The 24,268-nt window shown below is 41.1% G+C and overlaps 1 protein-coding gene across 24 annotated transcripts in view; it reads left to right on the top strand.

Annotated features, from left to right (window-relative positions):
• Positions 1-24,268, top strand: part of arvcfb (ARVCF delta catenin family member b) — a 269,067-nt gene that overhangs the window by 185,806 nt on the left and 58,993 nt on the right. For all 24 annotated transcript variants that reach the window (XM_035995480.1, XM_031300557.2, XM_031300551.2 and 21 more), the window contains one exon: positions 14,741-14,924. In XM_035995480.1, the coding sequence (XP_035851373.1) occupies positions 14,741-14,924 (184 nt within the window). The remainder of the gene's footprint in view (positions 1-14,740; positions 14,925-24,268) is intronic.

Raw genomic sequence — 24,268 nt, 5'->3', positions numbered from 1 at the left:
ATTCTATGTGGGGTTGTTACTACCAGCGCCAGTGACAGCCTGGGATCAAAAAACGGCTCTGGAATTTGCAACACACCGGCCCTATTTTTAAATTAGGAACTCTGCCTTCCGAGTGAATCTTTCCACGCACCACGCTACAGTACAATCTTGAATATTTGTGGCTGCATGCATAAAACAACTTATCAAAATCAACCAAAGATAAATTATCAGTAGTGGCCCATAGGGGTCCATAGGGGGGGTGGCCCTTCTGGCATTTGCCCAAATTCCAGATGGCCAGTCTGTCACTGACCAGCGCCCCCTTTCACAATACACAGTCATTTTCTCTTTAGTGCTGATTTAAGCAGAATGTGTGTATTAGAGCCTGAAACCCGTAATGCTGCCAGTGTTATTATTGGCACGAGCACTGTAGCTCTCATTGATAACTACAGAAAATGTACATTTTTACAGCAGTAGAAAAACAATTTTGAGAGTTTAATTGTGCTTTGGTACTATAATGGTGAAAATGTTCCATCACCTCCTATAGTAGAAGTATATAGTAGAAGTCATTTTGGCATGTCATAGCAGGAAGTGCACAGGTGTGATTAATTGCATTAATTAATAATTGCTGCATTCTATTTAGGCGCCCCAATTCCTGACCTCTGATATTTTTTATCCCTTGCTCGCTTGAGCGGCTTACTGAGACACTTGGTGGGACTTACAGTAGCCATCGTAAGTGTTATTAATTACACCTGTGCTTTTCCTGCTATACTGCGACTCCAAATGTCTGCTGAGAAAAAGGTCCATCAGTATAAGTCGACAGAAATAAACCCAATACAAGACACACAGTTGGTCACATTTTATTATTTGACCCTGAACTACTCCCAACACAGGGGCAGCAAACAGACGTTTGCTTTTAAATCAGCTGTTGGACAGTGAAGGACACTGAAAGGCAGTGGTTGCTGTACTGTATTTATATCTAATCAGGAGAACACTGGAATCTGGAGAATACAAATTGAATTAGCAGTTATGGTCTCTGTAGTCTTACACATGCATGCGATGCTGCATTAGAAATGATCCAAATCAAAGTGTTAGCACAGATAACTGGTGTAGCACTCACTGATCAACAAGTCTTCAGTAAGTATGTGATCAAACAAACTGCATCGTATCCATCAAGCTGTAGGTGCCTGACACTCACTGGGCTTATTGGATTTTTTAAAAACAGGACAGTTACAGTATGGCTCAGTATACTGGCCTCAACACACTTGTAGGGCTGTGAAATTCATCAAAATGTAATCGTGATTATGATTTCGGCTCCCAATGATCACAAAAACAGAATAATCGAGAAAAACAATTATTTAGCTCATTACGTTTTGCAAGTTAACTCTTATTTTCTCTTGTGTTCTGAATGAAAAAATAAAGTTTAAATAGGAAAAGTATTAAGGCAAATTTCAGTTATGTTTTTTTTACTGTTGATTTATTTAACTTTTTCCACTGTTTTTTAAGTTCAGTAATTACAACATCTTTCCAAGAAGTCAATGAGTAATCGTGTTAAATTATCGTGATTTCAATATTGACCGAAATAATCGTGATTATTTTTTTCCCCATAATCGAGCAGCCCTACACACTTTCAACATTTATACGCTGTGTTCCCTTCATGTGTGTTATATAGGACACACACACACACACACATATATACATACACTTAGGTGGGAATAGTGAAGTCATTTCCGGGAAGGGCAACATACCTGAGGTTCCCCACTGTGAACTCACAACCTGCTGAGTTTATCATTGGTGTGTGTGTGTGTGTGTGTGTGTGTGTGTGTGTGCGCGCGCATATTGCACAATTCACCTAGCCCTTCCTACCTCATTTCATTAGCTGCTTCCTGGGGATCGACCTCAGTGCCCTGCCTGATGGTCCCTCTCAAATACATGTGCGCGCACATAAATCTTCCATTTCTCTTATTTTAGTGGACGTTTGCCATAGCAGACAACAGAGTGAGTCCACTTACTGAGGCCTCCTCCTCTTCCTTATTTAGCCCTGAGAGTGTGATGGATGGCATAGGGGGTGAGGAGGAGAAGGACAGGAGGAATGAGGAGGAGGAGGAGAAGCGTAATGGGCTGAACTAAATTAATAGCCCTGCGAGAAGAGCAACATGCCTGCCAGTGGTGTCTGGAGAATTTAATTAGCCGTAGTCTCTGCTCCAGTCCCATTCCCAGTCTCTCCAGCCCTCCCATCCAGGTATCGGAGAGAGGGGGGTGTAAAGGAAAAAGACGGAATAAATAGAGAAAGGTAAGGTAGAGGTAACGTTTGGTTAATACTCAGCTCACAACTTGTCTCTTTGCTCCCGTCTTGTCAGTTCTTTTGACAAATACACAGACACGGTTTGGATTTAAGCATTGTTGGGGCATGTCAAGTTATTACAAATCAAAACTGTCTACTTGTGGCAATAAATGATTGAAGAGGCAGGTAATAATGTTCAACTTTCCCTGTAGCTCGATTGGATTAAGACAAAGGAAACAGAGGTGAATCACAAGTTTATGGGAAAACGCAAGCATAGCTGGAGATTGTTGCTACATATCAGATCAGATACATGTCAGATTCTTCATAAGCCTTTCCTACACATTTTCTTCTTCAAGGAAATGGAAGCATAGCATATACAAACTTTCTCCGAAGTCTTTGGAGATGTGGATGAATGTGTTCTATTTACAGGAATATATCACAACTTATTTGACTTGTTTCACATATAATATTATGCTTTCCTTCACCACCAACTCAACCAGACTTAGAACTTTTCTCAGCAGTTAAACATCATTAACAAACCAGAGAGGAATAACATTTGTAGATCTTGAAAGCAGTTTGACTTATAGTAGTTATCGAAGGTCATGGTAAAGTCTGTGAGTTTTATATTATGGCCCTGCTGAGAATCCTGACTTTATTTAGATAACAAACTTGGGTAAACTATGACTTAATGATGTTGTAGATTACACTATTCGTTACTAAGTAGTCTCGCATTGCCAGACCTTCCTCTAAAGAGCTGTGGAGGAGGGTCTGGCTAGTCCACACAGCATTCCAGGATGGGAGGAAAACGTGCTCTGGTTTATTGGCATTTCTTTAAACCAATCACAATCATCTTGGGCGGTGCTAAGCGCCGTACGGCGCAACGGTGCTTCTGCAAAATAGCCTCGGGAAGGAACTTGTTTTGGTGGAACATGTGTACGTTCAAAAGTAGTTTTAGTCATGCAACAGAACACTCAGATTGGACAGATAGTAGCTGCCCAACACTTATGTATTTGTTATCATATTCAGGATATGATTCCATGTTTACATGGAACACACAGTAACCTGGTTATTCATCTCCCTTTATACCCTTCACTTTTCTCTACCTCCCAGACAGTTTTCATGTCTGGATTCAACTCGGTACAGATATAACCAGTATCTAGGGTTGGGCATTGTTTGGATTTTAACAATTCTGATTCCAATTCCGATTCTTCCTTTTGATTCCAGTTCTTATCGAATTTTGATTCTGATTCTTTGAGGGGTGGAGTTGAAACGGGTCACATGCTTATTTCACAAATAAGAGGAAAGTTTTATTTTGATTCAGTGGTGGTTTGCAGTTTTACCGGGCGTAAAACAAAGCCAGACTAGAGCGCCGCTTACTGTGCTCCATGGCTGCAACACAACAAGCGCCTGGTTGCTACGGAAACCAAAACTTCTTAAAGCATCTTAAATTTGGAACCGATGATCGAATTTAAAACCAAATCCTCCAAACGATTCCAATAAAGAAACGATTCCAATGGAATCGTAATTTTTGGAACGATTCCAAGTAGGAATAGGTTCTCGATGCCCAACCCTACCAGTATCAGACTTTCACTTCCTGACCACATTTTCTTCTTCTTTCATTTCTACTCTCGTTTAACTTTTTCTACCTGATCAAGCTCACATTGCGCCCATAACCTACCATAGTTCTGTTATTATCAGAATTAGTAAAGCTTACTAGCTGTGCAATAAGAAATATAACCTACAGCTATCCTTTGATGGTGTTGATAATATATTGTTTAATCTCTTATAGAATCTAGTTTTATATCCATAGACAGGAGTGTCATTGTGGATGTGGTGTGTCAGAGAGGATTGGACAGGATCAGAGGTGGGCAGAGTAGCCAAAAACTGTACTCAAGTAAAAGTAGTTACTTTGCAAAAGCAAGTACTGAAGTAGAAGTAAAAGCAGTCATTAAAATAACTACTTGAGTTCAAGTACAAAATGATTTACTAAAAGAAATACTTCAGTAGTAACTTAAGAAATGAAAACAAAATAAACACACGGTTACACTATTGTCTTTTCACTCAAATCTTTTATTTGTGTATTATTCAAGTTTTTCTTGTCATATGCACAGTGAGGAAACATGTTTCCCTGTATAATGAAATTCTTCCTTTGCTGTCCACAGAATGCCAAACAATGTAAAATCTACAATATTATATACTACAAATATACAAAATAAACAAATTTAGAAAATAAAACAATTTTTAAAAGGCATGTGAAAAATGAAGCGACAGTAATAATAATAAACAGTGCAATTATGTGGCATTGACTGGAATTATTTTAAGATAAAAGTTTACGAAGTGAACATACAGTGCACATGTATTTATGTGTGATGTGATGAAATGATAAGTCATCATCTCCTAATTAGATAACCTGCCACATATACACCAGACAAAATTCCCAGTCTGTATAGTGTGATCACAAACTACATTAATACCCCCCCCCATCCACGTCTCTCCAATCACATGAAGGCAGTCAGATTAGAGAAATCTTTCTGAAAATGTCTCATATCAGATGACTCTTCCAGGCTAATTAGGAGATAATGCTGTGATCATTAATTACCTATTAAATACAGGTGTGTTCACGTCTTCACTTTGACCTGAGGAAGACCATCTGTGGTTGAAACGTTATATCAGTAATGTCCACATGAAACAAAAGAAGTTTGTCTTTTTTTTTTTTTCACCTGCACAATTTGGTCTTTACTTGTCTGTCTCTCTTCATCAGGCTACAGCAGTGAGCATGACTAGTGAAATGAGTAACTTTGTGAATGTGATCAGGGTGTTCCTGCAAAAAGAGAGGCTTCCTCTCAGCGAACCTTCCTATTTACATTACGACAGAAAGCAGGAGTAGTAGTAGCAAGTTTTGAAGCAAGATATACTGTGTGTATACATTATTCACCTTTTTAGCATGAACACAACAGACACATTTACTGTAGGGCTGCCACTGAAAGCTCTGACACACCAACCCGACGGCCAACCGTCGGCAGAAAAGGCAGTCGGACTGATCATTTGGCTCCCGTCGGTCCAAAAAGTGCCTCGGAACACACCGAAGCGACGTCGACTTGACTGTACGTTCTGCACGTGCGTGAGGCGTAATACGTCTCCATAACTGCAGGCAGCGCTAATCTGTATTGTCGCCCAAAAAATGAAAACCGGAAATGACGAACGTGTCACGTGGGTCTGGCTTCTCCCGAATTTCAAAGCCACCATAATGGCGGCTCGTTCGGAATACTATTTCGTATTTTACGAAAATAGTTCATCGAAACGTGTTTCTGAAAACATTTTAAGCGAGAAATAGGCCATACAGTTGCTGAATCTGTCTGTTTTTTGATCGACAAAGGTCAGTTTGAAAGATTTTCGTCAGATTTTGAGAGGCATTCGCCACGCTCATCCCGCTTGTCATTTCCAGTAAGTGTTGTAACATAAGTGCACTGATTCGCTAGTCAGGGGCTAGCACTCCACCAATCAGATGGGCCATTGAGTCCGACTGCCCACCCACCGATTCAACATGTCAAATCGGCCAAAATGAAGGCCTACGGCTCCTCCGGCTGACGACGGCACAGAACACACCAAACAGACTCGTGTCACCGACCTCGCCAGACTGTCCGACAGCCGATTATCAGGTTGGTTTGTCAGCGCCTTAAGGATTATTGTCATTGTCGATTAATCTGTCGAATAATTTTCTCGATTACTCGATGAGTTGTTTGGTCTATAAAACGTCAGAAAATTGTGAAAAATTGTCGATTGGTGTTTTCCAAAGTCCAACATGACGTTTTGTTCTTTTGTCCACAACTCAAAGATATTCAGTTTACTTTCATAGAGGAGTGAAGAAACCAGAAAAATATTCACATTTAAGAAGCTGGAATCAGAGAATTTTGACAATTTCTTCTCAAAAGATCAAAATAGTTGGCCATTAATTAAACAGTTGACAACTATTCATCTGTGCAGCTCTACTTACTGCTCTCTGTCAGCTCAGGGTCAGCACGGTTCTCTGAGATACTGACTTCAGACCAGCCTTCACAACCGGAGCCCGCTGCACTCTGCGCTGTTAAGTTGTTAGCTGCTTGCGCTATGACCGGGCAGCCACAGCCATAATGTTAACGTTCCTCCTGCTGTAACTTCAGCCATGCTGCTTTCAACAGAGTCATGTGGAGGTGTGGCTGCGAGCGCCTGCAGTCCTGGGACCAGCTGACCACCTGCCTCTTTACAGATCATGAAGGAATAAAATAATAAAACAATTAAAGTAGCGTGATGAATGTAAGTAAATGTAAATGAAAGTCATGATTTTTCTATAAAAATCTACTTGAGTACGAGTAAAAGTATGCTGCATTAATACTACTCTGACAAGTACAATTTACTCAAACAAGTCACTTAAAGGTGCTCCAAGCGATGTTGGGTGACGTCACTTCTTGTTGACGTTCGAAGTATTGTCAAACCGTGCGTTCATGGAAAAACATTTTTCCCAGTGAAAACGTCATCATTTCATGATTTAATTTCACTTCATGTGGGAATCAGAGGTGGGAAACTGGGGCTAGAATTTGCTAACAGAGTTTCCCAGTTGGTGACGCGTTGTTGACAACTGACGTACAGAAACATGGCCGATGATCGTTCAAATGTGTTGAAGGGTGAGAAACTTTTCCTAAATATAGAAAATTCACGCATGCATGTAATTTATTTTGCCAACGTCCACAATATGCTATTGATTTAGGTTGTAGTCGTCCATTGGTATCAACAGAGTAACTTAAATTAGTTATAAAAGTTGTGTGCTATTGCCAGTAACAAGTAAACCAATTCAAGTCAAGTAGGCGCTCGCATAAGAAAACAGCAGCAAATCTTTGTTATTGTGGCCTCCATGTTTTCACACACCTGATGCTCTCGGCTACGCCCATCAGTTGGTGGCAGTTATGCAACAAGTTGTTATGCCAAACGGCAATATAACAGAAGAAGAACACGCATACACAGTGAAGCACGTGAACGCTGGCAGTCGGAAAAACAACGTAATCACGGGGGCGGTCCCTGATATTCCCAGGTGGCATGAATGGACCAAAACAAAACGGAGGCTAGCTCGTCTCTCCCTCTCCCTCCTCCTCATCCCGTCCCCTCCCCATCCCTTCCGCGCACTAACCCCTCAACCCCCACCCCCAAATCCTTCTTGTCGGTTATTGGCTGGAACACTGTTGGTTATGTTTCATGGTGCAGGTTGGCACAGTTTGTTTTTGTTGGCGTTTGTGGAGCCTGGGCTATCTACAGAGACCGCGTTTTTTTACAGTGTGTTCAGGGGACAGGCAGCTAGCGGATAGTGAGGAGATGTTTGCTGTATGTGACATGTGATTGTAGCCTAAAAAACGCGCGACATTGCTTAGAGCACCTTTAAGTAAATGTAACGGAGTAAATGTAACTCGTTACTACCCATCTCTAGACAGAATCCTGACAGCTTTTCTTTAACACCAGCCTGAACAAACTACAGCAGCAGTTTAGAGGCATGTTTCATCTGCAGCATGTTACAGAAATAAAATGAAAGTTTATCAATTCCCAAGCAGCTCTGTACCTCTTTCACTGGGGATCACTGACAGTGTGTCATTATTTTAAACTGTTGGCTGTTGTTTATCTGATTTGTGACTCCACAGTTTGAATGTTTTGAGGGGCCACATATTTGACAGCTGCCATTCCTATCTGTCAGGAGGACAGTAATCTAACAAATCCTAACACTGTCCAGATAGTCCAGAACACAACATAGATAGTCAAGGTGTAATAGGAGCCGTTGTCATCACAATTGCACGGTATCTGCCTGAGACCGCAGGACATCCCCAGCCCACCTTGCTCTGACAAGCTGACAGGGGGACAGCAAATAGCCCAAACCTGATACAGAGTCACTGGCCTGAAACAGTGGCAGGACGCGGGATGGAGATCGTCACTTCCACAGCACTCTGTCATCTTAACTAACATTGTGTCTGTGGGCTGTACGGCTGTCGTACTTGATGGATCACAGCCACCCCCATGCCTTTTCCTCCCCTCTGGCATATGTGGTCAGTGTGGAGGAGCACACTGATTCTGAGCTGAGCAGTGTTTCAGCTGGAATACTGGAGGTGATGGAGAACAGCCACGGGAAGAGGGAGAGGAGAAAGTTTGCGTGGTTGGTGGTATGTTTTGCATCAAGACTCAGGTATCTTTCTTCACTTTGAAGTGCCGAGTGCATGAGCCTGTTTGTTTTTGCAATATTTCTATTTAATTTTTTGCTTATGCACACAACAAGTCAAAGATAGATGCTGGTATATGGTATACTCTATATGTTTTATAGAGAGAAATACTGTTCTAACCATGTTGGATGTTGCGCTGTTAAACTTGGTTTGTGATGTAAAACAACACTCAACATGCACGCTGTAAATTACAGGCATCCTGCACCATTAAAGGTATAGTAAGTGATGTTAATCCAATAGAGTTTTTGTCAAATTCAGTGAATATCTCCTCACGGTCCCATAGCTTTCTATTTTCTGTTCTTAAAATTTTTTTTGTTGGTGTTAATACACAGCCCTGGCTGTGTAAATGGAAAACAACCAGAAAGGAGTGCAAGAGCCACGAAAGACTATTCCAGCCAATCAGCAACAGGCACCAGCAGTTGATGGTAGAGGGCGGGTGTATCAGCGGCAGTTGGTACCCGAGAGTAGGGGACTTTGAGTTGAGTTGAGTCGTTTTGGCGTACGTTACGGTTAACTTTAGGCAACAAAAACTGAGTGTTATGTGGCGACGACAGTTAAGTTTGGTACCAAAACAACTTGTTAAGTTTAGGAAAAATATCGTGGTTTGGATCAAAACACTCCCAAGGATGTGGTCGGGTTGGCTCAGTGGGTAGAGCAGGCGCACATATATTTAGAGGTTTATGCCTCGACGCAGAGGTCCAGGGTTCGACTCCGACGATTTCCTGCATGTCTTCCCCCTCTCTCTCTCCTTTCTCACCTAGCTGTCCATTAAAGGCGGAAAAGCCCCCAAAAAAATAAATAAATAAAAATAAAACTCCCAAGGAACGATGATTTCCGGGGTGAAAGTCTTCTGTTTTCCCCTGGAAAGTGAACTCCGCTCCCGGCTTGAATGTGCTGTATTTTATGACAGTTCTTTAAGTGATAAATGGAAAGCATTTTGTGCTGATGCGAAAATAGATCCAATCCGGGACTCAAAACTGTGATCCGATCCAAACCGTGAGTTTTGTGATCCGTGGTACCCCTACACTGGGGGGTTGAAGAAAATAACAAAGACGCCACAAAATGGGACATTTAAGTGAATCTCCCACCGTCGCACAACCCTGCAGCGAATCACCTGATCGCTTGCTTTGGTCTGAACGCACCCTCAAGCTCACATTGCTCCTTGTGTGTTGACTGCATGTTGAATGTTTCTTGTCACAAGTAAAGCTGATGCTAATGACACAACGACAGAGTCAATCAAGCTGTCAGCCTGGCAGGCAGGCACGAATGCTAGCATGGCTGTCATCATACCAGAGTACACACACAGACCACAAGAGCGCATATGTGTTGTTAATGTGATTCATACCTGGATGCTGATACTTCCTCTCATATGTTGGCATGCATGTGGTTGAAATAAGTGACAAAGATGACCCTGTAAAAATGAGTGTGGAGAAAATATGCTGCAGGGAAGGAGCAGATGTTTTACTAAAAACAATACTTTGGAGAGGCTAAACGTCAAATAAGAGTTTAAAAGAGCAATCACCACCGTGCACATTATATTTAAAAGACCAAACAACAAAATAAGATTATGTTTTTTCCCTTCAGTTTTTTAATAAGGCTTCCTTGCTATTTTTGACCTAAACATCACAACTTGTTAACTTTTTTTATTTAGATTTCACTGTGTTGGGTCATTCATTAGCTATCAACTTCTAATTCTCATTGGCTGTCTCACTCCTGCGTACATGCAGATATGTTTAAATGCATGTTCTAATGCTACAAAGTTTAAAGATCCCCCTCCACCCTCCAAAATGTGTTTTTCTTATGTCTATGTCCCCGAAAATATTTGAACCTTACACTATACTGACTTGTATCTGTGCAAAGTTTGGCACTAGAGAGGTGTTTTCACATTTCTCTACTAGGGCTGTTGGAACGAATTCCAAAATTCGAATATAATTAAAATATTAAAAAAATCAATTCTATTCGAATGCTAAAATTACTATTCGAATATTGCTTTTTTTATGAATTTTTTAAATGTTTTATATGCAGTCTTGCCTTTCTCGTCGCCTTGGCCTACACGCATGTGAAAATGAAATGCTTTTGTTTAGTCTGATGAACAATAACATTTTTTAATCGTATCACAATCGTACACGTTCCCTTAATACATACATCCACGCGGTATCATCATCACAATACTATCAAAAATGGCGGAAAGCGACCTGAGGGCACACCTGACAACGGTACACCCTGACAAGCTAGGCCATCTGTCCGAAGAATTGCCGCTAAAAACGGGCAAGAATGACTTTTTTTCTGCCTCTCTCCTCATCACAGGGCTTTCCAGCTGTCCACCAGGCGATAACGGACAAACTGACACGGTTCAAATGTAAAGATATGAGACCGATCAACATCACACAGGGGTCTGGATTTAAATTATTCACGAGCTTGAGCCAAGGTACATTAGAGTTAAATTAAATACATTAAATTAAAGTCATTCATTTTGTCCCGCTGTTTTATTGTTAATAAGAAAGCGATCGCCTGTTTTCAAAAGTTTGTTTTGTAATGTTAGTTGTCCCTCTAGTGGACAGAAGGTGTAACAACAACCACATGCTGATAGTGGCATTGGCGATCCATAAGCCTGTGTAATACCGTAAATATTAATAACAGGATGAATTTGAGCATTTAATATTCATATATTATTCGAATATTAAATAAAATAACAAATGGAATTCGAATAGTATTATAGAGGAAGATTGACAGCCCTATTCTCTACTGGAATATCTGTGCACTTCCCTAAAAATCTGAATCTATTATTCCCATTTGACTTTAAAACGTGTCTTGAGGGGGACTTGCATAGTGGGCTAAGACATCTGTCTTAGCTAACAAGTGAAACGCTGTGATAAAGGTAGAAGTACACTAGGGCTGTGTATTGGCAAGAATCTGGCGATACGATAAGTATCACGATACATGGGTTACGATTCAATATATTGCAATATATTTCGATACTGTGCGATTTTTTTAAAGTATAATTTTGAAAAACTAATACTTAAAAAAAGACATGATGTTCATAAAAGTCAAAGAAGTTTACTTTAGGTAAACAATTCAGTACACACAAAATTAAACCGCCAGTTTGGGATTGTGGTTCACAGGTTCTTAGTGTGCAAATTTTTTTTTTATGCTAAAGTAGATCAAAGTTCAGCTATAGCTACATTGTTAGCTTCTAGCAAAAAGTCAGGCACTGCTAGGCACTGTTAGGCAAGGACACTAGTGGTGTGTCTCACATAGCCATCTAGCGGTAGGTGTCTCAAGCAATACTCACACAGTGTATTTTATTTTGTTTGACGGAAATCAGTGGAGGCAGGAAATGTCGAAAGGTAGAACCATCTATAGCTCGAACTACGATAAAATGTGAACCATCCTGACGAACCACTGACTCAACACACAGACACACGTAGGTTGACCCATGGGTATGTCTAGGTAAATAACAATATGCACTAATGGCAGAAAACAAACAGTAATACTGGTGCAATGTCTTCAATCAGAGCTTCTATTATGCTGATGGAAGAACATTTGATGTTTCAGTAACACCTCAGCTTGTTTTCGTCCTAGTTTAACGTACCATGAAAGTGCTAAAAAAAAAAAAATCAATTTTTGAATTTGTAGAGGTATGAAATTTACAGTGAACGCATGAAGCACAAAATTAAACCAGCCTTCATTTAACAATGTAATTACCTGAACATTGATTGTTTAGGGCTTAGGGGACATTTTGACCTGAAATACCCCCCCTCTCAGGCAATGTTTTACTCTCAGGACATGTTCTGCTCCCAACCACCTCTGTTAATTAGGTGGATAGTTTGAGGTAGAGTGCAATGCTGTTGATGGTCATACAAGGCCTGGGTCTATAGGGATCTATAAGGAGTACATTTAGTCAAATTACAGCAGATCATCCACACTGTCCATGTTAAATGTCCCCATTGCATTTCCAGTCCCATAAATAGATTTGGTAAGCCCACAGGATTATATAAAGTTGTCTTGAGGCTTTAGTGTGTGTTCAATATTCTGTATCCCACTTAGGATTTGTGTGTGAAAGCGGCCCAGAGTGGAGCCCCATCTCAGCTTACACATGTAATAGCTTCCCAGTAAGATACTAGTAGCCTGGTAGTCTCTGACGCACAGGAAGCCAGTCTAGTCACCAACTCTAACCACAGGGGGAATGGATTTTTTTTTTTTTTTTTTTAAACTTTGTTATATAATATGGTTACTATAGAGATGTGACGGACAGGGGCTTAAGTGGCAAAGGTCATGTGCTGCATTCAAACTCAAAAGATCACAAGAACCCAGTATGCGGATTAGTCTAATGAGTTATTTTCCTTTTGCGATGTCTTAAGTGAAGGAAACCAGTTTTCTCCAGACACAACCACACCAGAAGGACTGGATCTATTTTTAGCTCGGGCCTGTCGGCCGAGACTTTTTTTTCTTTTCTTCCTGTGCGCAGAGAGCATGATTTAACAGAGGACATATTGACCATCTGGGAAATGTACAGAACAGGGTTTGGCCGTTTCTTTCTGCTCTGCTAATGGCCTGTTATTGCGGGGCAACAGGGAATCACAGTGCATCTATACATGCAGTCATGCACAGTGCACGTGTCTTTGAGCTCTTCTGCGCATGTGCGAATGTGTGTTTGTTTAAACTTAAGGCGCTAGCTCCCGGTTGTTGTTTGTTTTTTTGGACTAAAGGTTTTCAAACTGTGAGACGTGGAAGATTGATGAGAGGCAAAGAAACTGTGAGGTGAAAGGGACAGGAGCATGCCGGTGTTCTAAAAAAACAACAAGATTGGTTATTGTAGCTTGGCCCGCTGATTTGGACCGTTCACCAACACAGCCAGCGGTCCCAGGCAGCAGCAGTGGCTGTGACACACAGCTCACGGAGCAAATTAAGGGACTTAAAATCATAACTCCAATCAAATCTGAACACACAGACTGGATAATCGTATTTTTTAGATTCAATAGGGCTTACACTTTGAGAATAAATGTACATAAATCGGCTTAGAAATCAAAAAAGAAAAGAGGCTCCTTATATCTCCAGAACTTCCCGATAAACATTATGATTTAAATTGTTCTTGAGTATCAGAGTAATCCAGTGATCATTGTGTACATCCATGGGTACATCCCAAACTAATTTGGCATACTTTTAATGGTGGTAATAGTGTCAGGCTTTGTATACCCCTACTTTGGACTAACAGATCTCCAGATCAGAATGTCAGCTTAATGCCTGAATGTAAAAAGTGAAAAGAAAGAGGGCGATAAGTGATGAGAGACCTGGGGGATGGGTTCATACAAACAGAAACTCAGGCCCGGTCATCCATGGGCTTCAAAGTTTCTTTCTTCTTTTTCCGCCTCGCTCCAGATCTTCCATGTGTCTGAATGAAAACCCATCAGATGCTGATGCTCAAACGCAGCATTTTATTTTTGTGGGGTTGGCTGCCTGACTATGCTGCCAACAAAAAGTCCCTTTCTCTGCTTTGTCTGCCTGCCTGCCTGTCTTTTGCGAAACCTCAGGATGCAAATACCCAGCTCAATTTAGTTTAGAAGAATAAAATAGGCTTCAGGTAGGTTAAGGTAAACAGAAAATGCTCTTTCTCCTGCTTGGATTGTTTAGAGCAGAAAATAGAGGAGGTGATGGATACACACACGTACACATCTCTGTGCTGTTTGCTAAAGTAGTTAATTTCCATTGAATAAGTGGTATAGTATGCTATTAGTGATTGACTGCATTAGTAGAGAAATAGCATAAAGCACCGTAAGGTTACTGTAACCTCACTATTCCTTTAGCAATATTATGAGAATATTATAGAAAGTTCTTAGTAATATACAGGTCTGTAGACAGCTTCAATAAACTCAGTATTGATTATAACATAGTGATAGTCAGCTAAGCCCTCATGGGAGAATAATGAAACTATTAGTGTTTTTTAATACAGTGCAATATGGCCAGTTGATATCATGATGGGGTACTGAAAACCAATTCTCTTTTAATTTTTCTTTCAAATGTGGTGTACTGCCAAACTGGATGTGGTTTTGATTGCAAAATTGAGTGTGTTTGGCTGCTGTACAGCTGTCCTCCGTATTTTGCAACACTTTACTGTACACATTCTCTCTATCTCTTCTCCTTTCTCCTTCTCTTATTCCTCATCTATCCTCCCTATTTCTCCTCATAATCCCCCTTGATGTGTCCTGTAATTGCTCTGGTCTTCTCCTCTCTCCTCTGCTTACTGCAGGAACCTTGTGGAACCTGTCGTCCTATGAACCCCTGAAGATGGTGATCATCAACCACGGCCTGCAGACCCTGACCAACGAGGTCATCATCCCCCACTCGGGGTGGGAGCACGAGCCAAACGAGGACTCGAAGCCCCGCGACGCCGAGTGGACCACCGTCTTTAAGAACACCTCCGGCTGCCTCAGGTAGGGTTAGGCCATTCGTACTAATGTAGTTACGTTGTAACTGAATTTAGTCATAAATTGAGAGTACATCATTTTACAAGAGTTTGATTACATTTTGTTTCAGTTCAAGTCCCATGAACTAAAATGCTGTTTCAGTGGCTTGTCCACAGAATTGAATTGTGGTAAAAACAAATGTTTTTTTTTTTGTGGCCGGGTTAGCTCAGTTGGTAGAGCAGGCGCACATATACAGAGGTTTACTCCTCGACGCAGCGGCCGCGGGTTCGACTTCGACCTGCGGCCCTTTGCTGCATGTCATTCCCCCCTCTCTCTCCCCTTTCATGTCTTCATCTGTCCTATAGAAATAAAGGCCTAAAATGCCCGAAAAAATATAAAAATAAAATAAAAAATATATGGAGATATATCAGCATTCAAAAAATAACACAGTTGTCAAACCTTTTTTTTTTTCTTCCAAATCTTGAATATAAAATGATTCAAAAAATGTTGTAGTCGAGTCAAACTTTGTTGCGATCACAGAATCAGAGCTAAAGGGATTAGTCAATTAAAAGATGAGTTGATTGAGAGGAAATTGAGATCTGCATCTATTTTGATAATCTGTTAATCATTTCAGTCATTTTTCAAGCAAAAATACCAAACATTTGCTGGTTCCACCTTCTCAAATGTAAGGATCAGGTGCTTTTCTTTGTCATATGTGATAGTGAACTGTATACAGTATTTTTGGGGGTTTGGCACTCATGATTGGATAAACAGGCAATTTGAAGAGTTCACCTTGGGCTCTGGGAAATAAAAATTGACATTTTATAGCTAAATTGTTTAAAGTGTTCATATTATGCTTTTTGGCTTTTTCCCTTTCCATTATTGTGTTATGTATCTTTTTGTGCACGTTATAGGTTTACAAAGTGAAAAAGCCCAAAGTCCACCCCAAAGGGACTTACCATCTCCAACAGAAAACACTGTTCACAAACTGCTCCAAACAGCTCTATTGTAGTCCAGCCTTTACTTCAGAGACAAACGTGGTCACTTTGGAACACGTTATAATGCTCGCCTGGCTGCTAGCATGGCACCCCCTCATATTCTGCTTCTGACTGGCTAGTAGTCCTTACCTAGCTACTGTCAGGACACGCCCTCATACTCTGCTTCTGACTGGCTAGTAGTCCTTACCTAGGTACTGTCAGGGCACGCCCTCATACTCTGCTTCTGACTGGCTAGTAGTCCTTACCTAGCTACCGTCAGGGCACGCCCTCATACTCTGCTTCTGACTGGCTAGTAGTCCTTACCTAGGTACTGCGCATGTGCGACTCGCAACAAAGATGGAACAGAAGTGAGATGTCTCACTCTGTAGCTAAAACAGAGAGCTCAACACACAGGGTGAAAAGAGGAGCTGCAGCAATGTGCAGTGCAACATTTATTATTAATTGTTTTTTGAAAATTAAACCATGTAAACCTATTCTGATATAACCTCTAAATACAATTATGAACCTGAAAATGAGCATAATATGAGCACTTTAATCAATTAATTAACAAAGATCTGTAGATTAAGCGATCCTCTGATAATAAAAGTCTAAAGTGGTAATTGCACCAAAAAGCTTTAACATTTAGCAAATCCAGGAAGCTGTCTTTTGATGCTCAGGCAGGTTGAAAGCTTTCGGACAAAACTAGTTTTAAATCATGAAAGACACATAAAGACATTAGGTCAAATTGTGGTCACAGAGGGTCAGATTTATTCAGGTTAAAGTCAGTTTGGGTTTACAGCATGTGGACACATTTTAGCGATCATCCTGGATTTTATAGAGGGGGGACCCTAAACACGCCGACGGCCTTGAACGTTTGTTTTTCCTCAGTTGCCAGTTGTAGCTGGGGACAGGTGTGACGTATATTAGACTACATATGTGCTCTTGTTGGCCCTGGGCCAGGGTCAGGTTTAACTACAAGAATTTATGATATGGCAGATGCTGTGTTCTTCTGTCTGTATATATGTGAAATGCCGGATGTCTGTCTGCAGGAGGATTGCTGGGTGACTTTAGGAAAACACGGGTACAGTTAGGGTTGGGTATCGAACTCTTTTTACGCACCGACCGAATTGCCTCCTTAGTATCGAGTATTGAAAAATGCCTCGTCGTTCAGTACCAAATTTCAATACCTAAGGGGTCAATCTCATTAGCGACATTGAGCTAATTAGCATGCAGCATGCATCTACCAAGATCTAATAATGTCTGCAATTGGCTGTCTTACATTACACGTCGTAGAGACACACAGGAAAAACTTTACGCTACACCAGAGACAGGGCTCACGTAGAAGGAGCTGAAAAATAAATAAAAAAAGATTTATGCTGTAATGTGTAATGTTGTATTTTCTTTTTGTTAAAATAGATTTTATAAAATTGGTATCAGTCACGTTATCGGTACCGGTATTGACCTTTTTTTTAACGATACCCAGCCCTAGGTACAGAACAGTGTGGTGTCACTTATGAAGATGTCTATCTACTGCATTATGGGAATTAGTTTGTAAATGTTTCTCTATTTGCATCTTGTCGTATCTTCGTAATATAGGCTGGGTAACTTTGTTACAACTCCACCTGAGGCCAATGAATAGCATTAGCTGCAAACTAAACGAGCTACAATTCAATAATCACACAAATGAAGTCAGTCTAACGCTTATTAAGGCTGAGAGAAGATACATTGAGCCCACAGTGCAAATGAGTTGCCTCGTGACAACAAGTCAGTAGGATTTTTTAATTTTTATTGCACTCTTTCTATTTGTTGGTAAGAAAAAGGGCATGCAAACATCGGTATTAACTGGGATGAAAAACATTTTGACTTTTGAACGAGTATGTCATTAATCTTCACATATGAGCTGAAGTTATTCCCATCACTGAACTGGGAAGTCACACTGCTCTGCTGTTTCCAGTGACTGCAACCGAAACCTTGAGGTGTTCTTACGTCAGTCATCCAAAATGGTGTTAACTTCTCCATTTCCACACAGTGACATAAGTGACAAACCTCACTGCTGACCCTGTCTGCTCCATGCGTTTGATGAAGTGAAGGTCTGATTTAGTCCTTGGGGGCTCTTGTCTAGATAATAGCTTGAATGTGCCCTTACCTAAACCACTTACATACACATACTGTGGAAGAAGACATAACAATAGTTCTGGTCTCCATGCTCTTCAAGAACCCAGTGCTCTCGGCCGATATAACAAAGCTACAGGATGATTGCTTGACTTGAACCAGTTTATCAGCAGGAACCTCACTAAAAGGTGTTGAATCCCATACCTTTTAATTACATTACCTTTACCTTTGATCTGTGGTCGAACAATGTCCACAGTAATGTACAAAACATGTATAAGGTGTCAAACAGGGTTATAACCACTCTGGTGAACACCAAAATAACACATTAACGTCTTTCTCCTATTTAGTTTGTAGCAAAAATAGGAATTTTTTTCTTGGGTTCCCATTGACATATCTTTCTATTTCTGTTCAGTAGATCGGCATAGAAATCAGCAACTATTTTAATAACGATTACGTCATTTTGCAAGTAGAAATAACAGACATTCCGTGGTTCCTGCTAACATTTTTTTAAGGATTAGCTGTTTTTGTTGTCCTACATGACAGTAGACTGAATCACTTTGGGGTTTAGACTGTCGTTCTGGCAAAACAGGCAATTTGAAGATGTCAGCTTGGGTTTTTAGAAAATTGCAATGGGGATTTTTATTTAAATTGTTTTGTGACATTTTATCCACGAAATGATTAATCAATTAATCGAGAAAACGAGTTGCAGATGAACCGATAACGAAAAGAATTGTGAGTTGCAGCTCCACATCAGTTATCTATAACAGAGATCTTCAACAGGGGGTCCGGGACCCTTAGGGGGTCCTTAGAGTTACTGCAAGAGGGCCACCAAATTATTGTTAATTTTTTGAAAGTTTCCAAGAAAATGTAAATGTGTTAACATGAATCCAACATATTATTAGCAAATATAAATCAGCCTATTTGTGAAAAAAACCCATTGATGATAAGCGTACTGGCCTATAGGTAAGGTAGTCGCTAAAATAGCCATCCACTATACAGTTTCATCCTAAGGATTCACTGTTCCACATGTATGATTAACATTAAAGGTGCACTATGAGTTCCTGCATGATGTTACTTCTGTTGAAGTTCCAAGTAAATTCAAAACAAAACAGAGCAAGCTCGCCCCTCCCCCCATGTTTCCGTAACTGTCATGACTAACTGACTAACTGTCACTAACCCCCACCCCGTCCCCCAACCATCTTATCAGTGATTGGCTGGAGTGGTTTGTTGTATTTTGGTGCACTGCCTGTGCCCCTAGTGTTTGTTTACGACCCCTGTGTTGTCTCCTGAGACTGGGCTGTTTCACGGTGTGTTCAGGGGCCAGGCAGCTAGTGGATCAAGGAGAGATGCCTATGATTTGAGACAAAAATGAAATCGCGCTGAAACCGTGCAGGAACACATAGTGCACCTTTAAAACATAATTTATAAACTCATGCCAGCAATTTTTATTTATAAAAGCATAGTATTCTATGCAAAAAAAAAGGTATGTATTAAGGCTTTAGGCCGCCCTACATGTTATTGTAAGCTCAGTTTAATATGCAACTTAATTTTTATACAATTTAATAACATGTTTGTGATGTAGTAGGGTTCCCTGCTCCGTCGCTCTTTCAGTTAAGGGGTCCTTGGCTTAAAACTCGTTAAAGACCCCTGATCTAAAAGCTTCCCTGTTTTCAAAAATAATGCACTCTGCACATTTTGCGTAGAAGAGCATCAGCTGAATACCTGATATTCAAGTTGGCTGCAATTTAAGTGCCAGGCAAAAATCGAGAGTACCTCAGAAACGGCAAAACATCACTGAAACAACCTCTCTGCCTCGGCCTGTAAATGCTGTCATCAACTGAGGATGACAACTTGAGTGCAGCGATCTTGAATTCCTGTTATTATCTCCAAGTATCTCCTCTCATCTACCTTCCCTGCTAAATCTGTCATTGTTGGATTCAAATACAGAATGACAGACTGTAGTACGTTAAGAAAGACAGAGTGTGTATGTGGGTTATCGCACCTCACGCCTGGCTGTGCTGTTCTCCTCCTGGGCCGGCCATGCCCGTCTAGACTGTAATCCAGGGCAGAGCGTCTTCTGGAGTAGACGCTGTGGCATGCTGGTTGACATCCAGAACAATATAACATCCAAATCCGGCTTAGACAGAAAGTACCAGAATGTATTTTCACACATTATTGCTCAGCATCGGAAGCTTTCCAGCTAGTTTTCTCTGGCTGTAGAAAACTGTGGAAATTTGCTTATAATTATTAGAACATTTTCTACTGAGTTGAAGAGCAGCATTAACGAACCAACAGGGAATAAAATAAAAAGCACTCTGATATAACTGAGGAAAGTTGAAGAGAAGTCATGGAATTATTGATCAGCGCCACAGTGGGAACCCTGCTCTCACTGCCTCTTACTGTGTCTCATTGTCTTCCTTATGATGTCTTTCATCATCTGTCTTTCCTTTTTGTGTGTGCATGTACTGTATGTTCTTCACCGTCTTCCCAAACACTATATCCAAACCTCATCACCCCTGATGCCACATATCTTACCGCTGGCACATACCACATTATCTCCCCTGCGCTCTCACTTCCTCGACCCACGATGCAGCCACTGCTGACGGAGAATACGTCTCCATGGTAACTGTGACCAAGTCCACAGTTGCCTAGACGCAGGGTTTATGCGCTGGGGGAGAAGTGCTGATGCCAGGGAGAATCTGTTTGCTCACGCCAACAGAGATGCAGCTTACACCTCAATAAAGCCGGGTGATAGTTTTATTATAATAGCCTCCTCTGTTGATAGGAGCCAGCTTATTTACAGTGTTTATGCTGTGGGCTCAGTGAAGGGCTGTGTGTGTGTGTGTGTGTGTGTGTGTGTGTGTGTGTGTGTGTGTGTGTGTGTGTGTGTGTGTGTGTGTGTGTGTTTAGTTTTTGTTGGGGGTGGGATGTACACCAGGGTTGTGTATCAAGTGCTGGTTCTGAATTAGAACTGGTCCCTGTACAAGAATGGGAGTAAAAATGCTTTTCAATTCTACAATCAGCTGCTGTGCATCAGTGTTTATGATACAGTATGTCAGATTGGAGGTATGATTTACTAATGTGTGATTTTAACCAAAGACAAAGGATGATTCAGGTACATTTAATCACAAAATAAATATAATTGAATGTGAGGAGAAGTGATGACAAACGTCTTATGACTAAGCTTTACCTTCAGCTGGGTATAAGAATGCAGAATGTAATGTCACAAACCGGGCCAAACTCATACGTGTCACCAACATTGCTGCCAAATTAATCGGGCTCCCCACTCCCACACTCTCAGATCTCAATTTGAAGGCCATCACACGCATCGCAACCACAATAGCACAGGACAACACACACACACACACCCTCAACAGCCACTTCATCGTCATCGAGATATCGAATCGAATCGCTGACATGATAATCGTAATCGAATCGGGAGATCATTGAAGATTCACACCTCTAATAGACAGGTAAACAGAAAAATTGCAACAAAAATGGCGACAAGTATGGATGAGATAGAAGCAGCTTGATCAACCTGACACCTTGGCCCAGAAACTACTGCAGCTTCTGTGTCAACATGACGCCATTACTGATTGGTTAGGGCAAAGCAAACTATAATAACAAACATGATTACAGACTGAAAACAAGCCTTTTTCATGGCAGGCATTTGGAATTGTTGTAGTAGAAGTGCAGGTGTTACTAACATTAACAATGGCTCTGTTCTATTCAAGTGTCCCAGTAAGCTGTGACAGAGTGACAGCATTCACACTGCCAGGACTCTGAAACTGAAGCAGCTAAATGGAATTCCGACATCATTCATATTATTGTTTACACCTGTGCTTTTCCTAGCGTGACGGGTCAAAATGTGTGGTGAATGATGTTAAACGGAAATCTGCTGATATTAAAAGTGAATTTGGCTTTTAACATTTTTTAGTCTATTTTCTTACTCCGATAATAAAAGAAGATTGGATACGGTGAGTGATGATCCATAAGATAAAACATAAAGGATACCCAAACCCAGGATACACACATGGTCCTGCAGTGTTGCTGTTGACCTTGCAGGGCATTAGCTGAGATCAGCCATGTCTCCATCCATCTCCATCAGTCCCCATACATCTTACTCCAGTCTATTTGTCCCAGCTGCTCTATTGTCCTCTGTTGGCCACATGACTCTGAGCCACCTTCACACCCTCACAGATCCCAGTGACAGGCACAGACACAGACAGACGTTCAAATTCAAAGCTACTTATTCTTTTAGCCTCTGATAATAAAATACTCCTCACAACTGTCTCTGGTCCAGACATAATGAGAGCAGAAGACGGCCAATTTTCCTGATGTGAAATGCCACATAAAAACGCTATACAAGTACAGTGTGATGGCTTGAATATTTTAAATTGGGAGCCTTTTCAAAATGGCACTGATCCATTGTGGTGCCCCTTTTTCTTCCTGTTATTAGGATGAATGCTGAGAGCACAGAACATTGAAAACTGGCAATGCACGAAAAGCTTCTTTTTTTTCAGAGCTTAATATTTCCTAAAATACCTTGTGTCTTCGCAGAGAAATATAGTTTGTCGATTTCTGCACTTGGTTGTCATAAAAGAGAATGCAGTTGTTTCTCTTAAAACTGCAGTATTGTTGTATTGTGGTATATGTAAACTTAATTTTGCCAGTGATATCATGAGCAGAAAATCTCCACTGCATATCAAATGCCAGCCGGTGCCAGCCGGTGGCATTACGCACGGCCATTCACTGTTAAAATTGACAACAGGTTGGCGTCTGGAGACCTCTACACACATCAGAGTGATCTGTTATAACTCAACTCTGGAGCCAGCATAGTGCTAGCATGGCTAAAGAAAATCCAGTTAAATATGCCGTCATACTGCAGCTAGGATTGGTGACATGATCCCTCATGGTTGTTGGTTGTCATAGTAATGCAATACTCTTACAAACGTGTGCATTTTTCTGTTGTCATCATTTTAATTTAAAGATTTTTAGATTGATGTGTGTGCATGTTATGCTGATGGACATCACTGTGAATGTGTGCCATGGTTTAAAAAAGTTGATCTATGTGGATAAGGGATACTGTTTTACAAATCCAAGGTGGACTGCTTCTTTCAAAAAGCATTTGTGTTCCCACATCTAATCATTAATTAACAGAGGCCTTGCTGTCTGATTGCTTGGATTAGAAAGTTACTCACATTGGGATACTGTGCAGTGAGACAACACCAGATGGTAACTCCCAGATAGATCAAAACCACCAGCACCTATAGCCATTAACCCATACTATATATTACACCACCAGATAACCTGTCCATTGACAACAGCACCTTCCCGCACCGTCTCCACTGACAGATGCACCCGTCCATAAACCTTGTACAAAGACAACTGTACAAAGAAATGGAACAGCTGACAATAAAACTCTACTGTCTGTCTGCCCTGAAACACACTCCTGTCTAATAAATTCGAGGCGGCCGCTCCTCTGGATCCATTTACAGGGGAGGTGGTGACCATTTTCTGACAGCTGAAAATGGATGGGTTTTAGTTTATGAGCGGGTCCAGATGGCCGGTGCTGTCTGCCTGGTCTATACCAAAGATCAGTTCTAATTAGCACTAACTATCTACACTTCACAGACAAATGGCAGAGATACTCATAGACTGGCCAAGAAGATGACAAGGTGTGATGTGGTTTTGTGTATGGAGTTCTGCTCATGGTCAGGGGTTAAAGTGGGCCGGAACGATCCGGAACAGAGTTCTGGCACCTTCGATAAACAAGTTAATTAATCTAAATGGCAGTTTCATATATCAGTGTTTCCCGTTAGTTTAAAAGAACGCCAAAATCCATTTCAGTGTTTCCTCTATTCTCTCTCAGCAGCGTGCACCGTGAGTCCATGCACAATTGTCTGTGGTGAGTTCACGCGCCTGTAAAAATAGCAGGACAGTCGCGTACTATCTGTTAAAGTCAGCTGAACAGGTGAAGATCACGTTGTCCGTAGCCTACCGGTTACAAACAGTCTTGGTAGTGAGCGTAAAATAAAAACGGTAGCAACACGGTGTTTTTAGCTGAGCTGAACCAGAGAATATTCGGTTGAAACAGATCAGTGATGCTGTTCCGCCCTCATTGTTCTCCGTGAAGTTAGCTGGAAGTGAATGTAGCTCCGGTGTGTTTTAATGTGGACTGACTGCGTCAGACTGCGTTTAAAAATAGCCTTTGCAATGTGGTAACTAAGAGGTAATTTGGCCTTGTGTGCTCTGATTAATTCGGCATGCAATTATCACACC

This window comes from Sander lucioperca, chromosome 2 (genome assembly GCF_008315115.2).
Source record: "Sander lucioperca isolate FBNREF2018 chromosome 2, SLUC_FBN_1.2, whole genome shotgun sequence".
Taxonomy (NCBI): domain Eukaryota; kingdom Metazoa; phylum Chordata; class Actinopteri; order Perciformes; family Percidae; genus Sander; species Sander lucioperca.
Note: the sequence above shows the minus strand (reverse complement) of the source record. Positions and strands in the feature narration are given on the sequence as shown.